This window comes from Hyperoodon ampullatus (assembly GCF_949752795.1).
Source record: "Hyperoodon ampullatus genome assembly, chromosome: 6".
NCBI classification, from domain to species: domain Eukaryota; kingdom Metazoa; phylum Chordata; class Mammalia; order Artiodactyla; family Ziphiidae; genus Hyperoodon; species Hyperoodon ampullatus.
This window is the reverse complement of record NC_136919.1, coordinates 84,482,466-84,503,378: the sequence shown is the minus strand read 5'-3', so window position 1 is coordinate 84,503,378 and position 20,913 is coordinate 84,482,466. Positions and strand designations below refer to the sequence as shown.

At 35.2% G+C, this 20,913-nt stretch overlaps 1 protein-coding gene across 1 annotated transcript in view; it reads right to left on the bottom strand.

Moving 5' to 3' along the window:
* Window positions 1-20,913, bottom strand: part of VPS13A (vacuolar protein sorting 13 homolog A) — a 265,502-nt gene that overhangs the window by 176,932 nt on the left and 67,657 nt on the right. Inside the window, 1 exon segment of the mRNA XM_079706494.1 lies at window positions 7,344-7,482. Within this exon segment, the coding sequence (XP_079562620.1) occupies window positions 7,344-7,482 (139 nt within the window).

The window sequence follows — 20,913 nt, the reverse complement described above, 5'->3', positions numbered from 1 at the left end:
TCAACGGAGAAGGAAAGTCTTTTCAACAAGTGAAACAGAAAGACAGTATTACAAATGTAAAGATACAAAGATCACTCATCAGGTACACCATTTAAAAAAATTAAAACAAACTGTTTGACAGAACTTAATATAAAACCTAAAACTACAAAATTTCTAGAATCAAACACAGTAGAAAATCTTTCTGACTTCGCGTTTGGCAAAGATTTCAGAGATATGACTTAAAAAGCTTCATCCCTACGAGAAAATACTGATAAACTGGTCAAAACTTAAAACCTCTGCTCTTCGAAGAGACTGTTAAGAAAATAAAAATCACAGCAGAAGCAAGAACTACAATCCTGCAGCCTGCGGAACAAAAACCACATTCACACAAAGAGACACAAGATGAAAACGCAGAGGGCTATGTACCAGATGAAGGAACAAGATAATGCCCCAGAAAAACAACTAAATGAAATAGAGATAGGCAATCTTGCAGAAAGAGAATTCAGAGTACTCATAGTGAAGATAATCCAGGACCTCGGAAAAAGAATGGAGGCAAAGATCAAGAAGATGAAAGAAATGTTTAACAAAGACCTAGAGGAAGTAGAGAACAAACAAACAGAGATGAACAATACAATAACTGAAAAGAAAAATACACTAGAAGGAATCAATAGCAGAATAACTGAGGCAGAAGAACGGATAAGTGACCTGGAAGACAGAATGGTGGAATTCACTGCTGCAAAACAGAATAAAGAAAAAAGAATGAAAAGAAATGAAGACAGCCTAAGAGACCTCTGGAACAACATTAAATGCAACAACATTCACATTATAGGGTCCCACAAGGAGAAGAGAGAAAGGACCCGAGAAAATATATGAGGAGATTATAGTCAAAAACTTCCCTAACATGGGAAAGGAAACAGCCACCCAAGTCCAGGAATTACAGAGAGTCCCAGGCAGGATAAACCCAAGGAGAAACATGCCGAGACACATGGCAATCAAATTGGCAAAAAATAAAGACAAAGAAAAATTACTGAAAGCAGCAAGGAAAAAATGACAAATAACATACAAGGGAACTCCCATAAGGTTAACAGCTGATTTCTCAGTAGAATCTCTACAAGCCAGAAGGGAGGGGCATGATATACTTAAAGTGATGAAAGGGAAGAACCTACAACCAAGATTACCCTACCCAGCAAGGATCTCATTCAGATTCGACAAAAATACAAAAGCCTTACAGACAAGGAAAAAGCTAAGAGAATTCAGCACCACCAAACCAGCTCTACAACAAATGCTAAAGGAACTTCTCTAAGTGGGAAACACGAGAGAAGAAAAGGACCTACAAAAACAAACCCAAAACAATTAAGAAAGTGGTAATAGGAACATACATATCGATAATTACCTTAAACGTGAATGGATTAAATGCTCCAACAAAAACACACAGGCTTGCTGAATGGATACAAAAACAAGACCCATATATATGCTGTCTACAAGAGACCCACTTCAGACCTAGGACACATACAGACTGAAAGTGAGGCGATGGAAAAAGATATTCCATGCAAATGGAACACAAAAGAAAGCTGGAGTAGCAATACTCATATCAGATAAAATAGATTTTAAAATAAAGAATGTTACAAGAGACAAGGAAAGGCACTACATAATGATCAAGGGATCAATCCAAGAAGATATAACAATTATAAATATATATGCACTCAACATAGGACCACCTCAATACATCAGGCAACGCCTAACAGCTCTAAAAGAGGAAATCAACAGTAACACAATAACAGTGGGGAACTTTAACACCTCACTTACAACAATGGACAGGTCATCCAAACAGAATTAATACGAAAACACAAGCTTTAAATGACACAATAGACCAGATGGATTTATTTGATATTTATAGGATATTCCATCAAAAAACAGCAGATTACACTTTCTTCTCAAGTGTGCACAGAACATTCTCCAGGATAGATCACATCTTGGGTCACAAATCAAGCCTCAGTAAATTTAAGAAAATTGAAATCATATCAAGCATCGTTTCTGACCACAACTCTATGAGATTAGAAATCAATTACAGGGAAAAAAACATAAAAAACACAAACACAAGGAGGCTAAAAAATACATTACTAAATAACCAATAGATCACTGAAGATATGAAAGAGGAAATCAAAAAATACATAGAGACAAATGACAATGAAAACCCGACAATCCAAAACTTAGGGGATGCAGCAATAGCAGTTTTAAGAGGGAAGTTTATAGCTATACAAGCCCACCTCAAGAAATAAGAAAAAATCTCAAATTAACAATCTAACCTTACACCTAAAGGAACTAGAGAAAGAAGAACAAACAAAACCCAAGGTTAGCAGAAAGAAAGAAATCATAAATATCAGAGCAGAAATAAATGAAAAAGAAACAAAGAAAACAATAGCAAATATCAATAAAACTAAAAGCTGATTCTTTGAGAAGATAAACAAAATTGATACACCATTAGCCAGACTCATCAAGAAAAAGAGGGAAAGGACTCAAATCAATAAAATTAGAAATGAAAAGGAGAAGTTAAAACAGACACCATAGAAATACAAACCGTCCTTAGAGACTACTACAAGCAACTCTATGCCAATAAAATGGACAACCTGGAAGAAATGGACAAATTCTTAGAAAGGTATAACTTTCCAAGATTGAACCAGAAAGAAACAGAAAATATGAACAGACCAATCACAAGTAGTGAAATTGAAACTGTGATTAAAAATCTTCCAACAAACAAAAGTCCAGGACCAGATGGCTTCACAGGTGAATTCTATCCAACATTTAGAGAAGAGCTAACACCCATCCTTCTCAAACTCTTCCAAAAAACCACAGAGGAAGGAACACTCCCAAACCCAATCTGTGAGGCCACTATCACCCTGATACCAAAACCAGACAAAGATACTACAAAAAAAGAAAACTACAGGCCAATATCACTGATGAATATACATGCAAAAAATCTCAACCAAATACTAGCACACAGAATCCAACAACACATTAAAAGGATCATACACCATCATCAAGTAGGATTTATCCCAGAGATGCAAGGATTCTTCAATATAGGCAAATCAATCAATGTGATACACCATACTAACAAAGAATAAAAACCATACGATCATCTCAGTAGATGCAGAAAAAGCTTTTGACAAAATTCAACACCCATTTATGCTAAGAACTCTCTAGAAAGTGGGCACAGAGGGATCTTACTTCAACATAATAAAGGCCATATATGACAAACCCACAGCAAACATCATTCTCAATGGTGAAAAACTGAAAGCATTTCCTCTAAGATCAGGAAGAAGACAAGGATGTCCACTCTCACCACTATTATTCAACATAGTTTTGGAAGTCCTAGCCATGGCAGAGAAGAAAAAGAAATAAAAGGAATACAAATTAGAGAAGAAGAAGTAAAACTGTCACTGTTTGCAGATGACATGATACTGTACATAGAGAATTCTAAAGATGCCACCAGAAAACTACTAGAGCTAATCAATTAATTTGGTAAAGTTGCAGTATACAAAATTAATGCACAGAAGTCTCTTGTATTCCTATACACTCATGATGAAAAATCTGAAAGAGAAATTAAGGAAACACTCCCATTTACCACTGCAACAAAAAGAATAAAATACCTAGGAATAAACCTACCTAGGGAGAAAAAAGACCTGTATGCAGAAAAGTATAAGACACTGATGAAAGAAATTAAAGATGATTCAAAGAGTTGGAGAGATATACCATGTTCTTGGACTGGAAGACTCAAAACTGTGAAAATGACTATACTACCCAAAGCAATCTACAGATTCAATGCAATCCCCATCAAATTAACAATGGCATTTTTTACAGAACTAGAACAAAAAATATTAAAATTTGTATGGAGACACAAAAGACCCAGAATAGCCAAAGCAGTCTTGAGGGAAAAAAACAGAGCTGGAGGAATCAGACTCCCTGACTTTAGACTATACTACAAAGCTACGGTAATCAAGACAATATGGTACTGGCACAAAAACAGAAATATAGGTCAATGGAACAGGATAGAAAGCCCAGAGATAAACCTACGCACCTATGGTCAACTAATCTATGACAAGGGAGGCAAGGATATACAGTGGAGAAAAGACAGTCTCTTCAATAAGTGGTGCCAGGAAAACTGGACAGGTACATGTAAAAGAATGAAATTAGAACACTCCCTAACACCATACACAAAAATAAACTCAAAATGGATTAGAGAGGTAAATGTAAGACCGGGCACTATAAAACTCTTAGAGGAAAAAGTAGGAAGAACTCTCTTTGACATAAATCACAGCAAGATCTTTTTTGATCCACCTCCTAGAGTAATGGAAATAAAAACAAAAATAAACAAATGGGACCTAATGAAACTTAAAAGCTTTTGCACAGCGAAGGAAACCAGAAAGAAGACGAGAAGACAACCCTCAGAATGGGAGAAGGTATTTGCAAATGAATCATCAGACAAAGGATTAATCTCCAAAATATATAAACAGCTCATGCAACTCAGTATTAAAAAAACAGACAACCCAATCCAAAAATGGGCAGAAGACCTAAATAGACATTTCTCCAAAGAAGACATACAGATGGCCAAGAAGCACATGAAAAGTTGCTCAACATCACTAATCATTAGAGAAATGCAAATCAAAACTACAATGAGGTATCACCTCACACCAGTTAGGATGGCCATCATCAGAAAATCTACAAACAACAAATGCTGGACAGGGTGTGGAGAAAAGGGAACCCTTTTGCACTATTGGTGGGAATATAAATTGATACAGCCACTTTGGAGGTTCCTTAAAAAACTTAAAATAGAATTACCATATGACCCAGCAATCCCACCACTGGGCATATACCCAGAGAAAACCATAATTCAAAATGACACATGCACCCCAATGTTCATTGCAGCACTATTTACAATAGCCAGGTCATGGAAGCAACCTAAATGCCCATCGACAGACGAATGGATAAAGAAGATGTGGTACATATATACAATGGAATATTAGCCATAAAAAGGAACGAAATTGGGTCATTTGTAGAGATGTGGATGGATCTAGAGACTGTCATACAGAGTGAAGTAAGTTAGAAAGAGAAAAACAAATATCGTATATTAACACATATATATGGAACCTAGATAATGGTACAGGTGAACCGGTTTGTAGAGCAGAAATTGAGACACAGATGTAGAGAACAAACGTATGGACACCAAGGGGGTAAAGTGGCGGGGTGGTGGGGGTTGTGGTGTGATGATCTGGAAGATTGGGATGGACATGTACACACTGATGTGTATAAAATGGATGACTAGAGGAAAAAATATATATCTTTTTTAAAAAGAAAATAAAAATCTCAACAACAGACTATGAGAAAATATTGTAAAACACTGAAGTGTTCAATGTAGTGGCAGAACATGTCAGCAACTTACTCTCAAATGCTTTGAGGAAAAATGTTCTTTGCACTATTTTTACAACATTTCTATAAGGTTAAAATTATTTCAAAAGAAAAGTTAAACAAGAAAAGAGAAAGCAGAATTTAAAAAAGAGAAAAACATGAATGGATATTTTAGAGGTACAAAACACAGAAGTCATGAAGGAAAAAATCTTGTAATTTTGACTATGCAAAAAGTAAAACCTTCAGCATGGCAAAAATAAATGTACCAAATAAAAAAACAAATTGGGGGGAAAGTATCTGTAATAACAAGCAATGATAATTTCCTTAATTGGAAAACCATAACCCAACAAAAGACATAAACAGCAGTTTTCAAAAGCAGAAATTCAAATAACCAATAAATTTAGGAAAATAAGTCCTATCTTACTCATAAAGAAATGTAAACCAAAACCAGAAGATAAAATTTTCATTTAATAGAATTGTTTTAACATTTGTTAATACTCAAGACTAATGAGAATAGGGAAACAGAGAAATAATATTTACTGTTGGTGGGACTAAATATTAGTACTCAACTGAGAAAGGAAATTTGGCAAAGTTCATTGAAATATAAAATGCACATTTTGGTTGTTTCCAGGTCCTGGCTCTGTAAACAGTGCTGCAATAAACATTGGGGTACATGTGTCCCTTTGAATTATGGTTTTCTCAGGGTATATGCCCAGTAGTGGGATTGCTGAGTCATATGGTAGTTCTATTTTTAGTTTTTTAAGGAACCTGTATAGTGTTCTCCATAGTGGTTGTACCAATTTTCATTCCCACTGACAGTGAAGGAGAGTTCCCATCTGTAGAGATGTGGATGGACCTAGAGTCTTATACACAGTGAAATAAGCCAGAAAGAAAAAACCAAATACAATATATTAACGCATATATATGGACTCTTGAAAAATGGTACAGATGAACCTATTTGCAGGGCAGGAATAGAGATGCACATGTAGGGAATGGACATGGGGACACAATGGGGGAAGGAGAGGGTAGAATGAATTGCGAGATTAGGAATGACATATATACACTACCATGCGTAAAACAGATAGTGAGAACATGCTATAAAGCACAGAAGCTCAGCGACCTAGATAGGTGTGATGGGGGTGGGGGTGGAAGGGAGGTCCAAGAGGGAGGGGATAGATGTATACACATAGCTGATTCACTTCATTGTACAGCAGAAACTAACAAAACATTGTAAAGCAATTATACTCCAATAAAAAAATTTTGAAAAAAATTAAATTCACATATTTTACTCAACAATACCACTACCAGAAATATATGCAATGGATAAAAATATACTCAAATACATGTAACGAGGAAGTTCAAAGCAGTGTTTTTTTTATAACTAAAAACAGTCATAACAATATGAACACTGATCAGAAGAAGATGCCATTACATCAGGCAAAGGATGGTACACTCCCACAATTCAATACTGTATCACCATAAAAAAGAAAAAGGCAGATCCGTATGTGCTTAATAGGTAAATAGCTCTAAGGTACATAACATATATGATAATAATGGTGAAAAAAATACCGATTCAAAACCGTAAGTATAATGATCCTATTTATGAAAATTTTAGGAACATAAGAATATAAACAGACATACATATACACACAGAGACATGCATGTTTCTATGTGTGTGTATTAGTATATGCTATAAACATTTTCAAAAAACTAGAGAAGCAGTAGTTAACCATTGAGGAGAGGGACTGGAAAAGTGAAGAAAGGTAGACTTATTATTTCATTCTTTTGTTTACTATTTGCACCTTTTACTATTTCATCATTCTGTCTTTCAGTATGTAATTTAAAAGTCTATTCACAATGAATTCAATTGTTTTACCCAAAATTTCTGTGGCTGTTACAAATACTCTTTGTGGAATTTTCTTTTTTAATTCGTGCTTTCATTAATTTTGAAAATACATTACCTGAAATGGTTTGACAGGGACATTTACTTCAGTTGCAGGTGGGGGTTTTGGGATGCTTTCAATCAATTCCAATATCCCTTGCAGTTTTTTATCTGAGATTCGTAAAGAAACCAGTGGTAAGTTTCCAGAAATCTTGAATCTGTTCCAAAAAGACAGAAATCATTATAAAAAGATGACTGTTCATCTTAAATTATCTAAGAATAATAAAATGTGATTTTAAGTACTAAATATTATCTATACAGTCCATGGGACAAATTATCTCACAATCTACAGTCAAATTCCCATCATTTTACCTTATTAACCAATCTCATCAGCTGAACTAACATCATTATTTTTCAAAGGCTTATTTTCTATTGTTATTATGTTTACTATCCCTCTACTATTTTGCCAATGCCAGTTGACAATCACAATTTATGAAGTGTTTATTACAGACAGGCATTAAGGAAAACACTTGATATGCATTATCATAAATAATTCTCACAACCTATGAGGCAGACAACCTATTTCTGCTCACTGTTTCTTATAAGTTCCCATATGTACATGGTTCCTATCAGGAAACTAAGGTTGGCAAGTACAAGTAACTTGCCCGAGAGATTATATATTTAAAACCAGGTTTAAAAATCAGATCTGAATGAAAAATCACAATCATATAAGTAGATGCATGTAACAAAATCCAACACCCTTTCACCATAAGAACTCACAGTAAACTAGAACAAAGAAGAACTACCTCAATTTGATGAAGAATATCTTTGAAAAACTTACAACTAACACCATACTTAATAGTGAGAAACTCAATGTTTTCCCACTAAGATTAGGTACAAAACAAAGATTTCCCTTTCACCCCTCCATTTCAACATCACACTGGAAGTCCTTAAATGCAGTAAGCCAAGAAAACAAAAAGCATACAGATTGGTAAAGAAGACATAAAACTGTCTTTGTTCACAGATGACATGATCAACTATGTAAATTATCTAGAAAAAAATTCCTGAAACTAATAAGCCAATACAGCAAAGTTGTAGGATATGAGGTTAACATGTAATAGTGAATTACTTTCTCATATACCAACAATGGACAAGTATAATCTAAAATTAAAAATACAATACCATTTACATTAGCACCCCAAGAAAGTGATACTTACGTATAAATCTAACAAAATAAATACAAGATCTATATGAGGAAATCTGTAAAACTCTGATAATAAATAAAGAACTAAATAAATGAAGAAATATTCCACATATAAGGGTAGGAAGATTCAATCTGTCAAGATGTCAGTTCATCCTAAACTGATCTAATAGATTCAATGCAATCACAATCAAAATCCCATCAAGTTATTTAATGGATATTGACAAACTGATTCTAAAGTTTAAATGGAGGGGCAGAAAACCCAGAATAGCCAACATAATACTGGGTTGATATTCCCTGACTCAAGACTTACTGTAAAGCTACAGTAAGCAAGACGCTGTGCTACTGGCAAAAGAATAGACAAACAGATCAATGGAAGAGAACAATGGAACAGAATAAAGAGTGCAGACACAGACCTCCATAAATATAGTCTACTGAATCGCTGACAAAGGAGCAAAGGCAAACTAATGGAGCAAAGACATTGTCTTCAACAAATGGTGCTGGAATAAATGAATATCCACATGGAAAAATTAATTCAGACAGGCCTTACACCCTTCGCAAAAGCTAGTACAAAGTGGATCACAGACCTAAATTTAAAATGCAATACTATAAAACTCCAAAAAGATAAATCAAAGAAAACTTACATGACCTTTTTAGATACAACACAAAGGCACAATTTATGAAAAAAATAATTGATAAACTGGATTTGATTAAAATTATAAACTCCTGGGACTTTCCTGGCAGTCCAGTGGTTAAGACACCACGCTTCCACTGCAGAGGGCACAGGTTTCATCCCTGGTCGTGGAACTAAGATCCCACATGCCGGGGCCAAAAAAATTTTTAAACTTCTGCTCTACAAAAGACAATGCCAAGAGAATTAGAAGACAAGCCACAGAGTGGGAGAAAATATTTGCAAAACATAAAACTCATAAAGGACTATTATCCAAAAAGTTCAAGAAAAAATTTTTTTAAATTTATTTTCTTATACAGCAGTTTCTTATTAGTTACCCATTTTATACACATCAGTGTATACATGTCAATCCCAATCTCCCAATTTATCCCACCACCAACCGCACCCCCCGCCACTTTCCCCCTTTGGTGTCCATAAGTTACTTAACTACATCTGTGTCACTACATCTGCCCTGCAAAACGGTTCATCTGTACCATTTTTCTAGGTTCCACATATATATGTTAATATACGATATTTGTTTTTCTCTTTCTGACTTACTTCACTCTGTATGACAGACTCTAGGTCCATCCACTTCTCTCTACAAATGACCCAATTTCGTTCCTTTTAATGGCTGAGTAATATTCCATTGTATATATGTACCACATTTCTTTATTCATTCGCCTGTTGATGGGCATTTAGGTTGCTTCCATGACCTGGCTATTGTAAATAGTGCTGCAATGAACATTGGGGTGCATGTGTCATTTTGAATTATGGTTTTCTCTGGGTATATGCCCAGTGGTGGGATTGCTGGGTCATATGGTAATTCTATTTTAAGTTTTTTAAGGAACCTCCAAAGTGGCTGTATCAATTTATATTCCCACCAATAGTGCAAAAGGGTTCCCTTTTCTCCACACCCTGTCCAGCATTTGTTGTTTGTAGATTTTCTGATGATGGCCATCCTAACTGGTGTGAGGTGATACCTCATTGTAGTTTTGATTTGCATTTCTCTAATGATTAGTGATGTTGAGCAACTTTTCATGTGCTTCTTGGCCATCTGTATGTCTTCTTTGGAGAAATGTCTATTTAGGTCTTCTGCCCATTTTTGGATTGGGTTGTCTGTTTTTTTAATACTGAGTTGCATGAGCTGTTTATATATTTTGGAGATTAATCCTTTGTCTGATGATTCATTTGCAAATACCTTCTCCCATTCTGAGGGTTGTCTTCTCGTCTTCTTTCTGGTTTCCTTCGCTGTGCAAAAGCTTTTAAGTTTCATTAGGTCCCATTTGTTTATTTTTGTTTTTATTTCCATTACTCTAGGAGGTGGATCAAAAAAGATCTTGCTGTGATTTATGTCAAAGAGAGTTCTTCCTACTTTTTCCTCTAAGAGTTTTATAGTGCTCGGTCTTACATTTACCTCTCTAATCCATTTTGAGTTTATTTTTGTGTATGGTGTTAGGGAGTGTTCTAATTTCATTCTTTTACATGTACCTGTCCAGTTTTCCTGGCACCACTTATTGAAGAGACTGTCTTTTCTCCACTGTATATCCTTGCCTCCCTTGTCATAGATTAGTTGACCATAGGTGCGTAGGTTTATCTCTGGGCTTTCTATCCTGTTCCATTGACCTATATTTCTGTTTTTGTGCCAGTACCATATTGTCTTGATTACCGTAGCTTTGTAGTATAGTCTAAAGTCAGGGAGTCTGATTCCTCCAGCTCTGTTTTTTTCCCTCAAGACTGCTTTGGCTATTCTGGGTCTTTTGTGTCTCCATACAAATTTTAATATTTTTTGTTCTAGTTCTGTAAAAAATGCCATTGTTAATTTGATGGGGATTGCATTGAATCTGTAGATTGCTTTGGGTAGTATAGTCATTTTCACAGTTTTGAGTCTTCCAGTCCAAGAACATGGTATATCTCTCCAACTCTTTGAATCATCTTTAATTTCTTTCATCAGTGTCTTATACTTTTCTGCATACAGGTCTTTTTTCTCCCTAGGTAGGTTTATTCCTAGGTATTTTATTCTTTTTGTTGCAGTGGTAAATGGGAGTGTTTCCTTAATTTCTCTTTCAGATTTTTCATCATGAGTGTATAGGAATACAAGAGACTTCTGTGCATTAATTTTGTATACTGCAACTTTACCAAATTAATTGATTAGCTCTAGTAGTTTTCTGGTGGCATCTTTAGAATTCTCTATGTACAGTATCATGTCATCTGCAAACAGTGACAGTTTTACTTCTTCTTCTCTAATTTGTATTCCTTTTATTTCTTTTTCTTCTCTGCCATGGCTAGGACTTCCAAAACTATGTTGAATAATAGTGGTGAGAGTGGACATCCTTGTCTTCTTCCTGATCTTAGAGGAAATGCTTTCAGTTTTTCACCATTGAGAATGATGTTTGCTGTGGGTTTGTCATATATGGCCTTTATTATGTTGAAGTAAGATCCCTCTGTGCCCACTTTCTAGAGAGTTCTTAGCATAAATGGGTGTTGAATTTTGTCAAAAGCTTTTTCTGCATCTACTGAGATGATCGTATGGTTTTTATTCTTTAATTTGTTAATATGGTGTATCACACTGATTGATTTGCCTATATTGAAGAATCCTTGCATCTCTGGGATAAATCCTACTTGATGATGGTGTATGATCCTTTTAATGTGTTGTTGGATTGTGTGTGTTAGTATTTTGTTGAGGATTTTTGCATCTACATTCATCAGTGATATTGGTCTGTAATTTTCTTTTTTTCTAGGATCTTTGTCTGCTTTTTGGTATCAGGGTGATGGTGGCCTCATAGAATGAGTTTGGGAGTGTTCCTTCCTCTGCAATTTTTTGGAAGAGTTTGAGAAGGATGGGTGTTAGCTCTTCTCTAAATGGTTGATAGAATTCTCCTGTGAAGCCATCTGGTCCTAGACTTTTGTTTGTTGGAAGATTTTTAATCCCAGTTTCAATTTCATTACTTGTGATTGGTCTGTTCATATTTTCTGTTTTTCCTGGTTCAGTCTTGGAAGGTTATACCTTTCTAAGAATTTGTCCATTTCTTCTAGGTTGTCCATTTCATTGGCATTGAGTTGCTCTTAGTAGTCTCTTAGGAAGGTTTGGATTTCTGCGGTGTCTGTTTTAACTTCTCCTTTTTCATTTCTAATTTTATTGATTTGAGTCCTCTCCCTCTTTTTCTTGATGAGTCTGGCTAATGGTTTATCAATTTTGTTTCATCTTCTCAAAGAATCAGCTTTTAGTTTTATTGATCTTTGCTAATTTTATTGTTTCTATTTCATTTATTTCTGCTCTGATCTTTATGATTTCTTTACTTCTGTTAACTTTGGGTTTTGTTTGTTCCTCTTTCTCTAGTTCCTTTAGGTGGAAGATTTGATTGTTTATTTGAGATTTTGCTTGTTTCTTGAGGTAGGCTTGTATTGCTATAAACTTCCCTGTTAGAACTCCTTTTGCTGCATCCCATAGGTTTTGGATCATCATGTTTTCATTGTAATTTGTCTCTAGGTATTTTTTGACTTCCTCTTTCGTTTCTTCAGTGATCTCTTGGTTATTTAGTAACGTATTCTTTAGCCTCCATGTGTTTGTGTTTTTTCCTTTTTTTCCCTGTAATTGATTTCTAATATCATAGCGCTGAGGTCAGAAAAGATGCTTGATATGATTTCAATTTTCTTAAATTTACTGAGGCTTGATCTGCGATCCAAGATATGATCTAACCTGGAGAATGTTCCGTGCACACTTGAGAAGAAAGTGCAATATGCTGGTTTTGGATGGAATATCCTATAAATATCAAATAAATCCATCTGGTCTATTGTGTCATTTAAAGCTTGTGTTTCCTTATTAATTTTCTGTTTGGATGATCTGTCCATTGGTGTAAGTGAGGTGTTAAAGTCCCCCACTATTATTGTGTTACTGTTGATTTCCTCTTTTAGAGCTGTTAAGCGTTGCCTGATGTATTGAGGTGGTCCTATGTTGAGTGCATATATATTTATAATTGTTATATCTTCTTCTTGGATTGATCCCTTGATCATTATGTAGAGCCGTTCCTTGCCTCTTGTAACATTCTTTATTTTAAAATCTATTTTATCTGATATGAGTATTGCTACTCCAGCTTTCTTTTGTGTTCCATTTGCATGGAATATCTTTTTCCATCGCCTCACTTTCAGTCTGTATGTGTCCTAGGTCTGAAGTGGGTCTCTTGTAGACAGCATATATATGGGTCTTGTTTTTGTATCCATTCAGCAAGCCTGTGTGTTTTGGTTGGAGCATTTAATCCATTCACGTTTAAGGTAATTATCGATATGTATGTTCCTATTACCACTTTCTTAATTGTTTTGGGTTTGTTTTTGTAGGTCCTTTTCTTCTCTCGTGTTTCCCACTTAGAGAAGTTCCTTTAGCATTTGTTGTAGAGCTGGTTTGGTAGTGCTGAATTCTCTTAGCTTTTCCTTGTCTGTAAGGCTTTCGATTTCTTTGTCGAATCTGAATGAGATCCTTGCTGGGTAGAGTAATCTTGGTTGTAGGTTCTTCCCTTTCATCACTTTAAGTATATCATGCCACTCCCTTCTGGCTTGTAGAGATTCTGCTGAGAAATCAGCTGTTAACCTTATGGGAGTTCCCTTGTATGTTATTTGTCGTTTTTCCCTTGTTGATTTCAATAATTTTTCTTTGTCTTTAATTTTTGTCAATTTGATTACTATGTGTCTCCACATTTTTCTCCTTGGGTTTATCGTGCCTGGGACTCTCTGCGCTTCCTGGACTTGAGTGGCTATTTCCTTTCCCATGTTAGGGAAGTTTTTGACTATAATCTCTTATTTTCTCAGGACCTTTCTCTCTTCCCCTTCTGGGATCCCTATAATGCGAATTGTTGTGTTTAATGTTGTCCCAGAGGTCTCTTAGGCTGTCTTCATTTCTTCTCATTCTTTTTTCTTTATTCTGTTCTGCATCAGTGAATTCCACCATTCTGTCTTCCAGGTCACTTATCCATTCTTCTGCCTCAGTTATTCTGCTATTGATTCCTTCTAGTGTATTTTTCATATCAGTTATTGTATTGTTCATCTCTGTTTGTTTGTTCTTTACTTCCTCTAGGTCTTTGTTAAACATTTCTTGCATCTTCTCGACCTTTGCCTCCATTCTTTTTCCGAGGTCTTGGATCATCTTCACTATCGTTATTCTGAATTCTTTTTCTGGAACATTGCCTATTTCTATTTCATTTAGTTATTTTTCTGGGGTTTTATCTTGTTTCTTTATCTGGTACATAGCCCTCTGACTTTTCATTTTGTCTATCTTTCTGTGAATGTGGTTTTTGTTCCACAGGCTGCAGGACTTTAGTTCTTCTTGCTTCTGCTGTCTGCCCTCTGGTGAATGAGGCTACCTAAGAGGCTTGTGCAAGTTTCCTGATGGTAGGTACTGGTGGTGGGTAGAGCTCTCAAAGAATACTTAAAGCTCAATAATAAGAAGACAATCTGGTTGAAAAATGGACCAAAGAAGTTAACAGACACCTCATCAAAGAAGATACACAGATAGCAAATAAGCAACGATGTTCCACATTATATATAATCAGAGAAATACAAATCAAAATAAGAATAATGAGATAGTACTACGCACCTACTATAATAACCAAAATCAGGAATACTGACAACACCAAATAATGGCAAGGATGTGGAACAGCAGGAACTCACAATTACTGCTGACTGAAATGCAAAAGGGTATAGCCACTTTGGAAGACAGTCTGGAAGTTTCTTAGAAAACTAAAGATACTCTTACCATATGACCCAGCAATTGTACTCCTTGATATTTACCCAAAGGAATTTAAAGTTACGTCCCCAGAAAAACCTGCACATGGATGTTTATAACAGCTTTACTCATAATTTTATATGAATCAGGTTTATCCACAAAAATTTTATATTCCTATTTTATCACCAAAACTTGGAAGCAACCAAGATGTCCTGCAGTAGGTAATGGATAAACAAACTGTGATACATCAGATAATGGAATATTATTCAGCACTGAAGAAAAATGAGCTCTCAAGTCATGAAATGACAGGGAGGAAACTTAAATGCATATTACTAAGTGAAAAACGTCAATGTGAAAAGGCTTTGTCTTCTATAATTCCAACTATATGACATTCTGGAAAAGGGAAAACTATGGACACAGTAAAAAGATCAGTGCTTGCTAGGGCCTGAGTGTGATAGGGGAGGGATGAATAGAAGATTTCTAGGGCAGTAAGAATACTCTATATGATAAACTCTATATGATACCACAATGATGGCTACATATCATACATTTGTCCAAACCCATTCAAGGTACGACACCAAGAGTGAACCATAATGTAAACTATAGACTTTGAGTAATTATGATGTGTAAATGTCGGTTTATCAATTCTAACAAATGTACCACTAGGTGGTGGATGTTGTTAATGGGAAGGCTATGCATGGGTGGATGCAGGGGGTGCATGGGCAATCTCTGTAGCTTCCTATCAACTTTTTTGTGACACTAAAACTGTTGCAATATGAAGGAAGTCTTAAAAAGTAATAATAATTTAAAAAGAGACTGACATCAAAGAGAGAATAAGTTTTCGTTCACCATTTTTATCCCTGCATTTTAACTTACTTTTTCAATCACACACAATGACTGCTAAAAATATACCTGAATTCGTTGAGAAAATTATAAGCTTTCTTTTACCTCCAGTAACCTAAATATTTGTAACTAATCCCATACATCCTAATTTAACAGGTACATATTATAGATCTGCCTCATTAATGTACCTAAACTTCTTTTCAATTTCTTTAAATATGCCAGCTTAACAACCTGAGGATGACAGGTGCCAAAATACTACCTATCAAATAACAGAGGATTTCCTTTTATCTGCCTTAAACTTTTTAAGCTCAAACTTCAAAGGAAGTTGCCTGATACTTGTAGAGTTCCAGGATTTTATATAATGTCATATCCACTTTATATTGCTCACAACTTACAAAACTGAAATCAAATGCTTCTCAGATTTCATCTTTCTAAATCATTATAGTTTCTGCTTGTGACTGTTTTAGGCACAATTTTCTGGTCCTAAATTATAGCCATTTTAGTATCTTAAGAATACTAGTACAAAAGGCTTTCCTGGTGTCTTCTGCCTTTATTGGTTGTGTCTGGGTGTAATGCACTGAACCAGAGTTTGGCAAAATATGGCCATGGATTAATCCAGCCTGCTGCTTATTTTTGTAAATAAAGTATTAACTGGAATACAGCTATGCCCACTTACTATGTACTGTTTATAGCTGCTTTCATGCTAATATAGCAAAGTTGAGTAGTTGTGACAGACAATACAACTTCAAGCCTAAAACATTTAATATCTGGCCCTTTAAAGAAAAAGTTTGCTGACTGTTACACTGCAATAATCTCTCATACTCTTGCATTCCATTATCTGTCTATATATAGACATTTTAACCAACTGTTTTAATTCCTGCTAGGCTATACATATTTCCTATATTACTGGACATAAATTCTCCCTAATCATAGACTAACAGAGCAATCTAAAGCAAAGGAAGTTAGCCATTTCTTCTCTCAGAGTAATATCACTTTCTTTTTTTGGTACCCTGTAACATCCTAGATTCTAGCATACTTAAGTATAAAATGTTGAAAAAAATCTACTCGTAACCATGTTTGCAACAGGAAATTACATACATCTTTGTCCTTTCTCACATACTGACAAACTTTAAAAGAAATATCAGACAACGGTAAATAGGCAGGAGGACATTTGGGAAGGAAGCCAAAGAACCTAAGCATGTCTAAAATTAACCTATACCTAATGCTTGACTGTAAACAGCAAAATGTATAGAATGGTTTTCTTTCTTTCTCTCCTTCTCAAACCAAATTCCTGGCATTCCTCTGCTTTAAGACACTCAGAGTCCCAGTTTGATATTCTTGAATAAGGAAGTCTAAGAGAATGAGAGTAAACTGCACAATGTTTTCTAGAGAATCGAGTTGAATTTGAAAGGCAAAAAAAAAAAAAGACGTGTAGGTTTCTCTTAGGTCTCTTCCTTTCACGTGGCGACAACAGTAAGTAGTATGAACAGGGTCTGCAACATAGCATATGGGAAAAAGACCAGGCTATCACTACTTCCTACTATCCCTTCCACCCGTACTTGAGCCACAAAACCTTATGCACTGCTATATGAGCATTCTCTTCTTGCCTCTCTACCAACAATTTCACTTAGATTGTTTGGTAGTTATTAGATGTGTCTTTCTTTAAATTTTAAAATCGATTTGTGGCTGAGGTTTGAATGTTTGCAAGGGAGAGAAAAACTACTGGTGGAAAGAAAAGGTGAAAGGGCTAGCTACAGTCTTAAACTATTTAGGACTAAATCAGCTAACTAGTCCAGTCTAATTTAACAGACTTCTATATTTAGGATACTGGTCTCAAAGCATCAGTCAGCTAACAATAAAATATAAAGATCTCGGTAAAAGCAAACACACGATAAATATAAAATCAAGTATTATGATTTTTCATTTCAACTTCACCTTTTATTTTCTACAGGATTTAGAAATTATAAATCTGTGCTAATGGGTACAATATATAATAAAGGTATAATTTGTGACAGCAATGACATAAAATGGAGGGGGTGGAGCAGTAAATAGTAGAGTTTTTGTATGCAATTAAAGTTAAGTTGGTGTCAATTTTTAAAAAATTGTCAACTTTACAATGTTATAGGTAATCTCCATGATAACTAAAAAGAAAATATCTATAGAACGTGCATATGTGGAAAAGAGAAGGGCAACAAAACAAGTCAGAACAAAAAATCAACTAAACACAAACGAAGGCCATAACAGGAAAAAAGGGACAAAAAAGCTATAAGACATACAGAAAGTAAATAACAAAATGACAAAATTAATTTGTTCCCCATCAGTATTTATTTTAAACATAATGGTTTAAACTTCACAAAGATATAAATAGATGGAATGAATTTTAAAAAAAATGGATCAAACTATATGATGGCTGCAAGAGACTGACTTTAGATCTAAGGAAACACATAGTTTGAAAGTGAAAGATATTCTATGCAAATAATATCCAAAAGAAAGCAGGAATGGCTATAGTATCAGTCAAACCAGACTGTAGGTCAAAACCTGTTACAAGAGAGAAAAGACATTATTTAATAAAAAGTCACTTCATCAAGAAGATATAACAATTAGAAACATATATGCACCAAACATCAGAGCTGAAAAATATATGAAATATTGACAGAGTTGAGGGAAGAAATAGCTCTACAATAACATGAGACTTCAATACCCCACTTTCAATAACTGATAGAACAACCAGAGAAAAGATCAATAAGGAAATAGAGGACTAGAACAACACTATCAACAAACATAAACAAAACATTCCTCCATCAACAGCAGAATACACTTTTTTTTATACACATTTTTTCATGCACATAGAATATTCTCCAGGATAGACCGAATTTTAGGTCATAAAAGCAAGAGTCAAAAATTTTTTAAAGATTGAATAGAAAGCATCCTTTCTAATCACAATGGAATGAAACTGGAAATCAACAGCAGAATGAAAAATGTAAAATTACAAATATGTAGAAATTAACACATTTACTGTTAATGAGTCAAAGAAGAAATCACCATGGAAATAAATCTCGAGACAAGTGAAAATGAAAACACAACATACCAAAATTTTTAGCATACAGCAAAAACCATGCTGAGGGAAATTTATAGCTATAAACACTTATGTTGAAAAACAAAGATCTCAAATCAGCAACCTAACTTCATGCCTTAAAGAACTAAAAAAGGAGCAAACTAAACCAAAAGTTAGCAGAAGTAAGGAAATACAGATTAGAGCACAGAGAGAAAAAATAGAGAATTGAAAAATAATTGAAAAAAAATCAACGAAAGAGTTTGTTCTTCAAAAAGATGAACAAAACTGAAGAACCTTTAGGTAGATGGAGATAAAGACAGAAAAGACTCAACTAAAATCAGAAATGATAGTGGGGATATCACTATCAATCCTACAGAAATAGGAAGGATTTTCTACCAACAAATTGGATAACCTAAATAAAGTGGACAAATTCCTAGAAACACACAGCTATCAACACTGAATTTTGAAGGAACAGAAAATCTAGATAGACCTATAACTAATATGGAGAGTGAATCAGTAATCAAAAATCTCACAACAAATAAAAGCCTATGATCAGATGGTTTCACGAGTGAATTCTACCAAACATTTAAAGAATTAACACAAATTTTTCTCAAACTCTTCCTGTAAACTAAAAAGAAAGGAATACTTCCTAACTCATTTTAAGGACAGCATTACTCTGATACCAAAACCAGACAAAGATACTACAAGAAAAGAAAACTACAGACCAATATCCTTTACGAACACTGATGCAAAAATCTCCAAAAAAACACTAGCAGGGCTTCCCTGGTGGCAAAGTGGTTGGGAGTCCGCCTGCTGATGCAGGGGACACAGGTTCGTGCCCCAGTCTGGGAGGATCCCGCATGCCATGGAGCAGCTGGGCCCATGAGCCATGGCCGCTGAACCTGTGCGTCCGGAGCCTGTGCTCCGCAACGGGAGAGGCCACAGCGGTGAGAGGCCCACGTACCGAAGGAAAAACAAAAAACAAAAAACTAGCAAACAAAATTCAACAGCATATTAAAAGGATTATACACCATCACCCATCACCCAGGATTTAACCCTGGAATGGAAGAATGGTTCAACATATGAAAACAGATCAATGTAATACACCACATTAACAAAATGAAGGGACAAAATAACACATGATCATCTCAACTGATGAAGAAAAAGCATTTGGAAAATGCAACATGTTTCCTTAATAAAAACAGTCAAAAACTAGAAATAGAAGGAAACTACCTCAAAATAATAAAGGTCATATATGAAGAAACCATACAGAGCACACTCAATGCAAAAGACCAGAAGCTTTTACTCTATGATCACAATAAAGTATGCCCACTTAAATTACTTGTATTCAACATAATATTGGAAATTCTAGCCAGAGTAATTAGGCAACAAAGAGAAGAAAAAGGTATACAAATTGGAAAGGATGAAGTAAAACTGCCTCTGTTCTAAGATGAAGTGGTCTTATATGTAGAAAATTGTAACAATTCCATACACACAAAAAATGTTAGAATAAACAAATTCATCAAAGCTTCAGGATAGGGCTTCCCTGGTGGCGCTGTGGATGAGAGTCCGCCTGCCGATGCAGGGGACACGGGTTTGTGCCCCGGTCCGGGAAGATCCCACATGCCGTGGAGCGGCTGGGCCTGTGAGCCATGGCCACTGAGCCTGTGCGTCCGGAGCCTGTGCTCCGCAACGGGAGAGGCCACAACAGTGAGAGGCCCATGTACTGCAAAAAAAAAAAGCTTCAGGATACAAAATCAACTTGGAAAAATCAATTGAGTTTCTATTAACCCACAAAGAAATTAAGAAAACAATTCCATTTATAATAGTATCAAAAAGAATAAACTTAACCAAGGAAGAAAAAGACATACACTGAAAACTACAAAATAATGCTGAAAGAAATTTAAAAAGACACAGGTAAATGGAAAGACATCTTGTATTCATGTATTGGGAGACCTGATATTAAGATGTCACTACTGAAAACATTTGCAGATTCAATGCAATCCATATCAAAATCTCAATGACACCTGTTGTTAAAAATAGAAATATCCATCTTAAAGTTCAAAAGGAATCTCAAAGGACCCCAAATCACCCAATCAATGTAGAAAAAGATTAATGTTGGATGACCCATGCTTCCTGATTTCAAAAGTTACTACAATGCTACAGG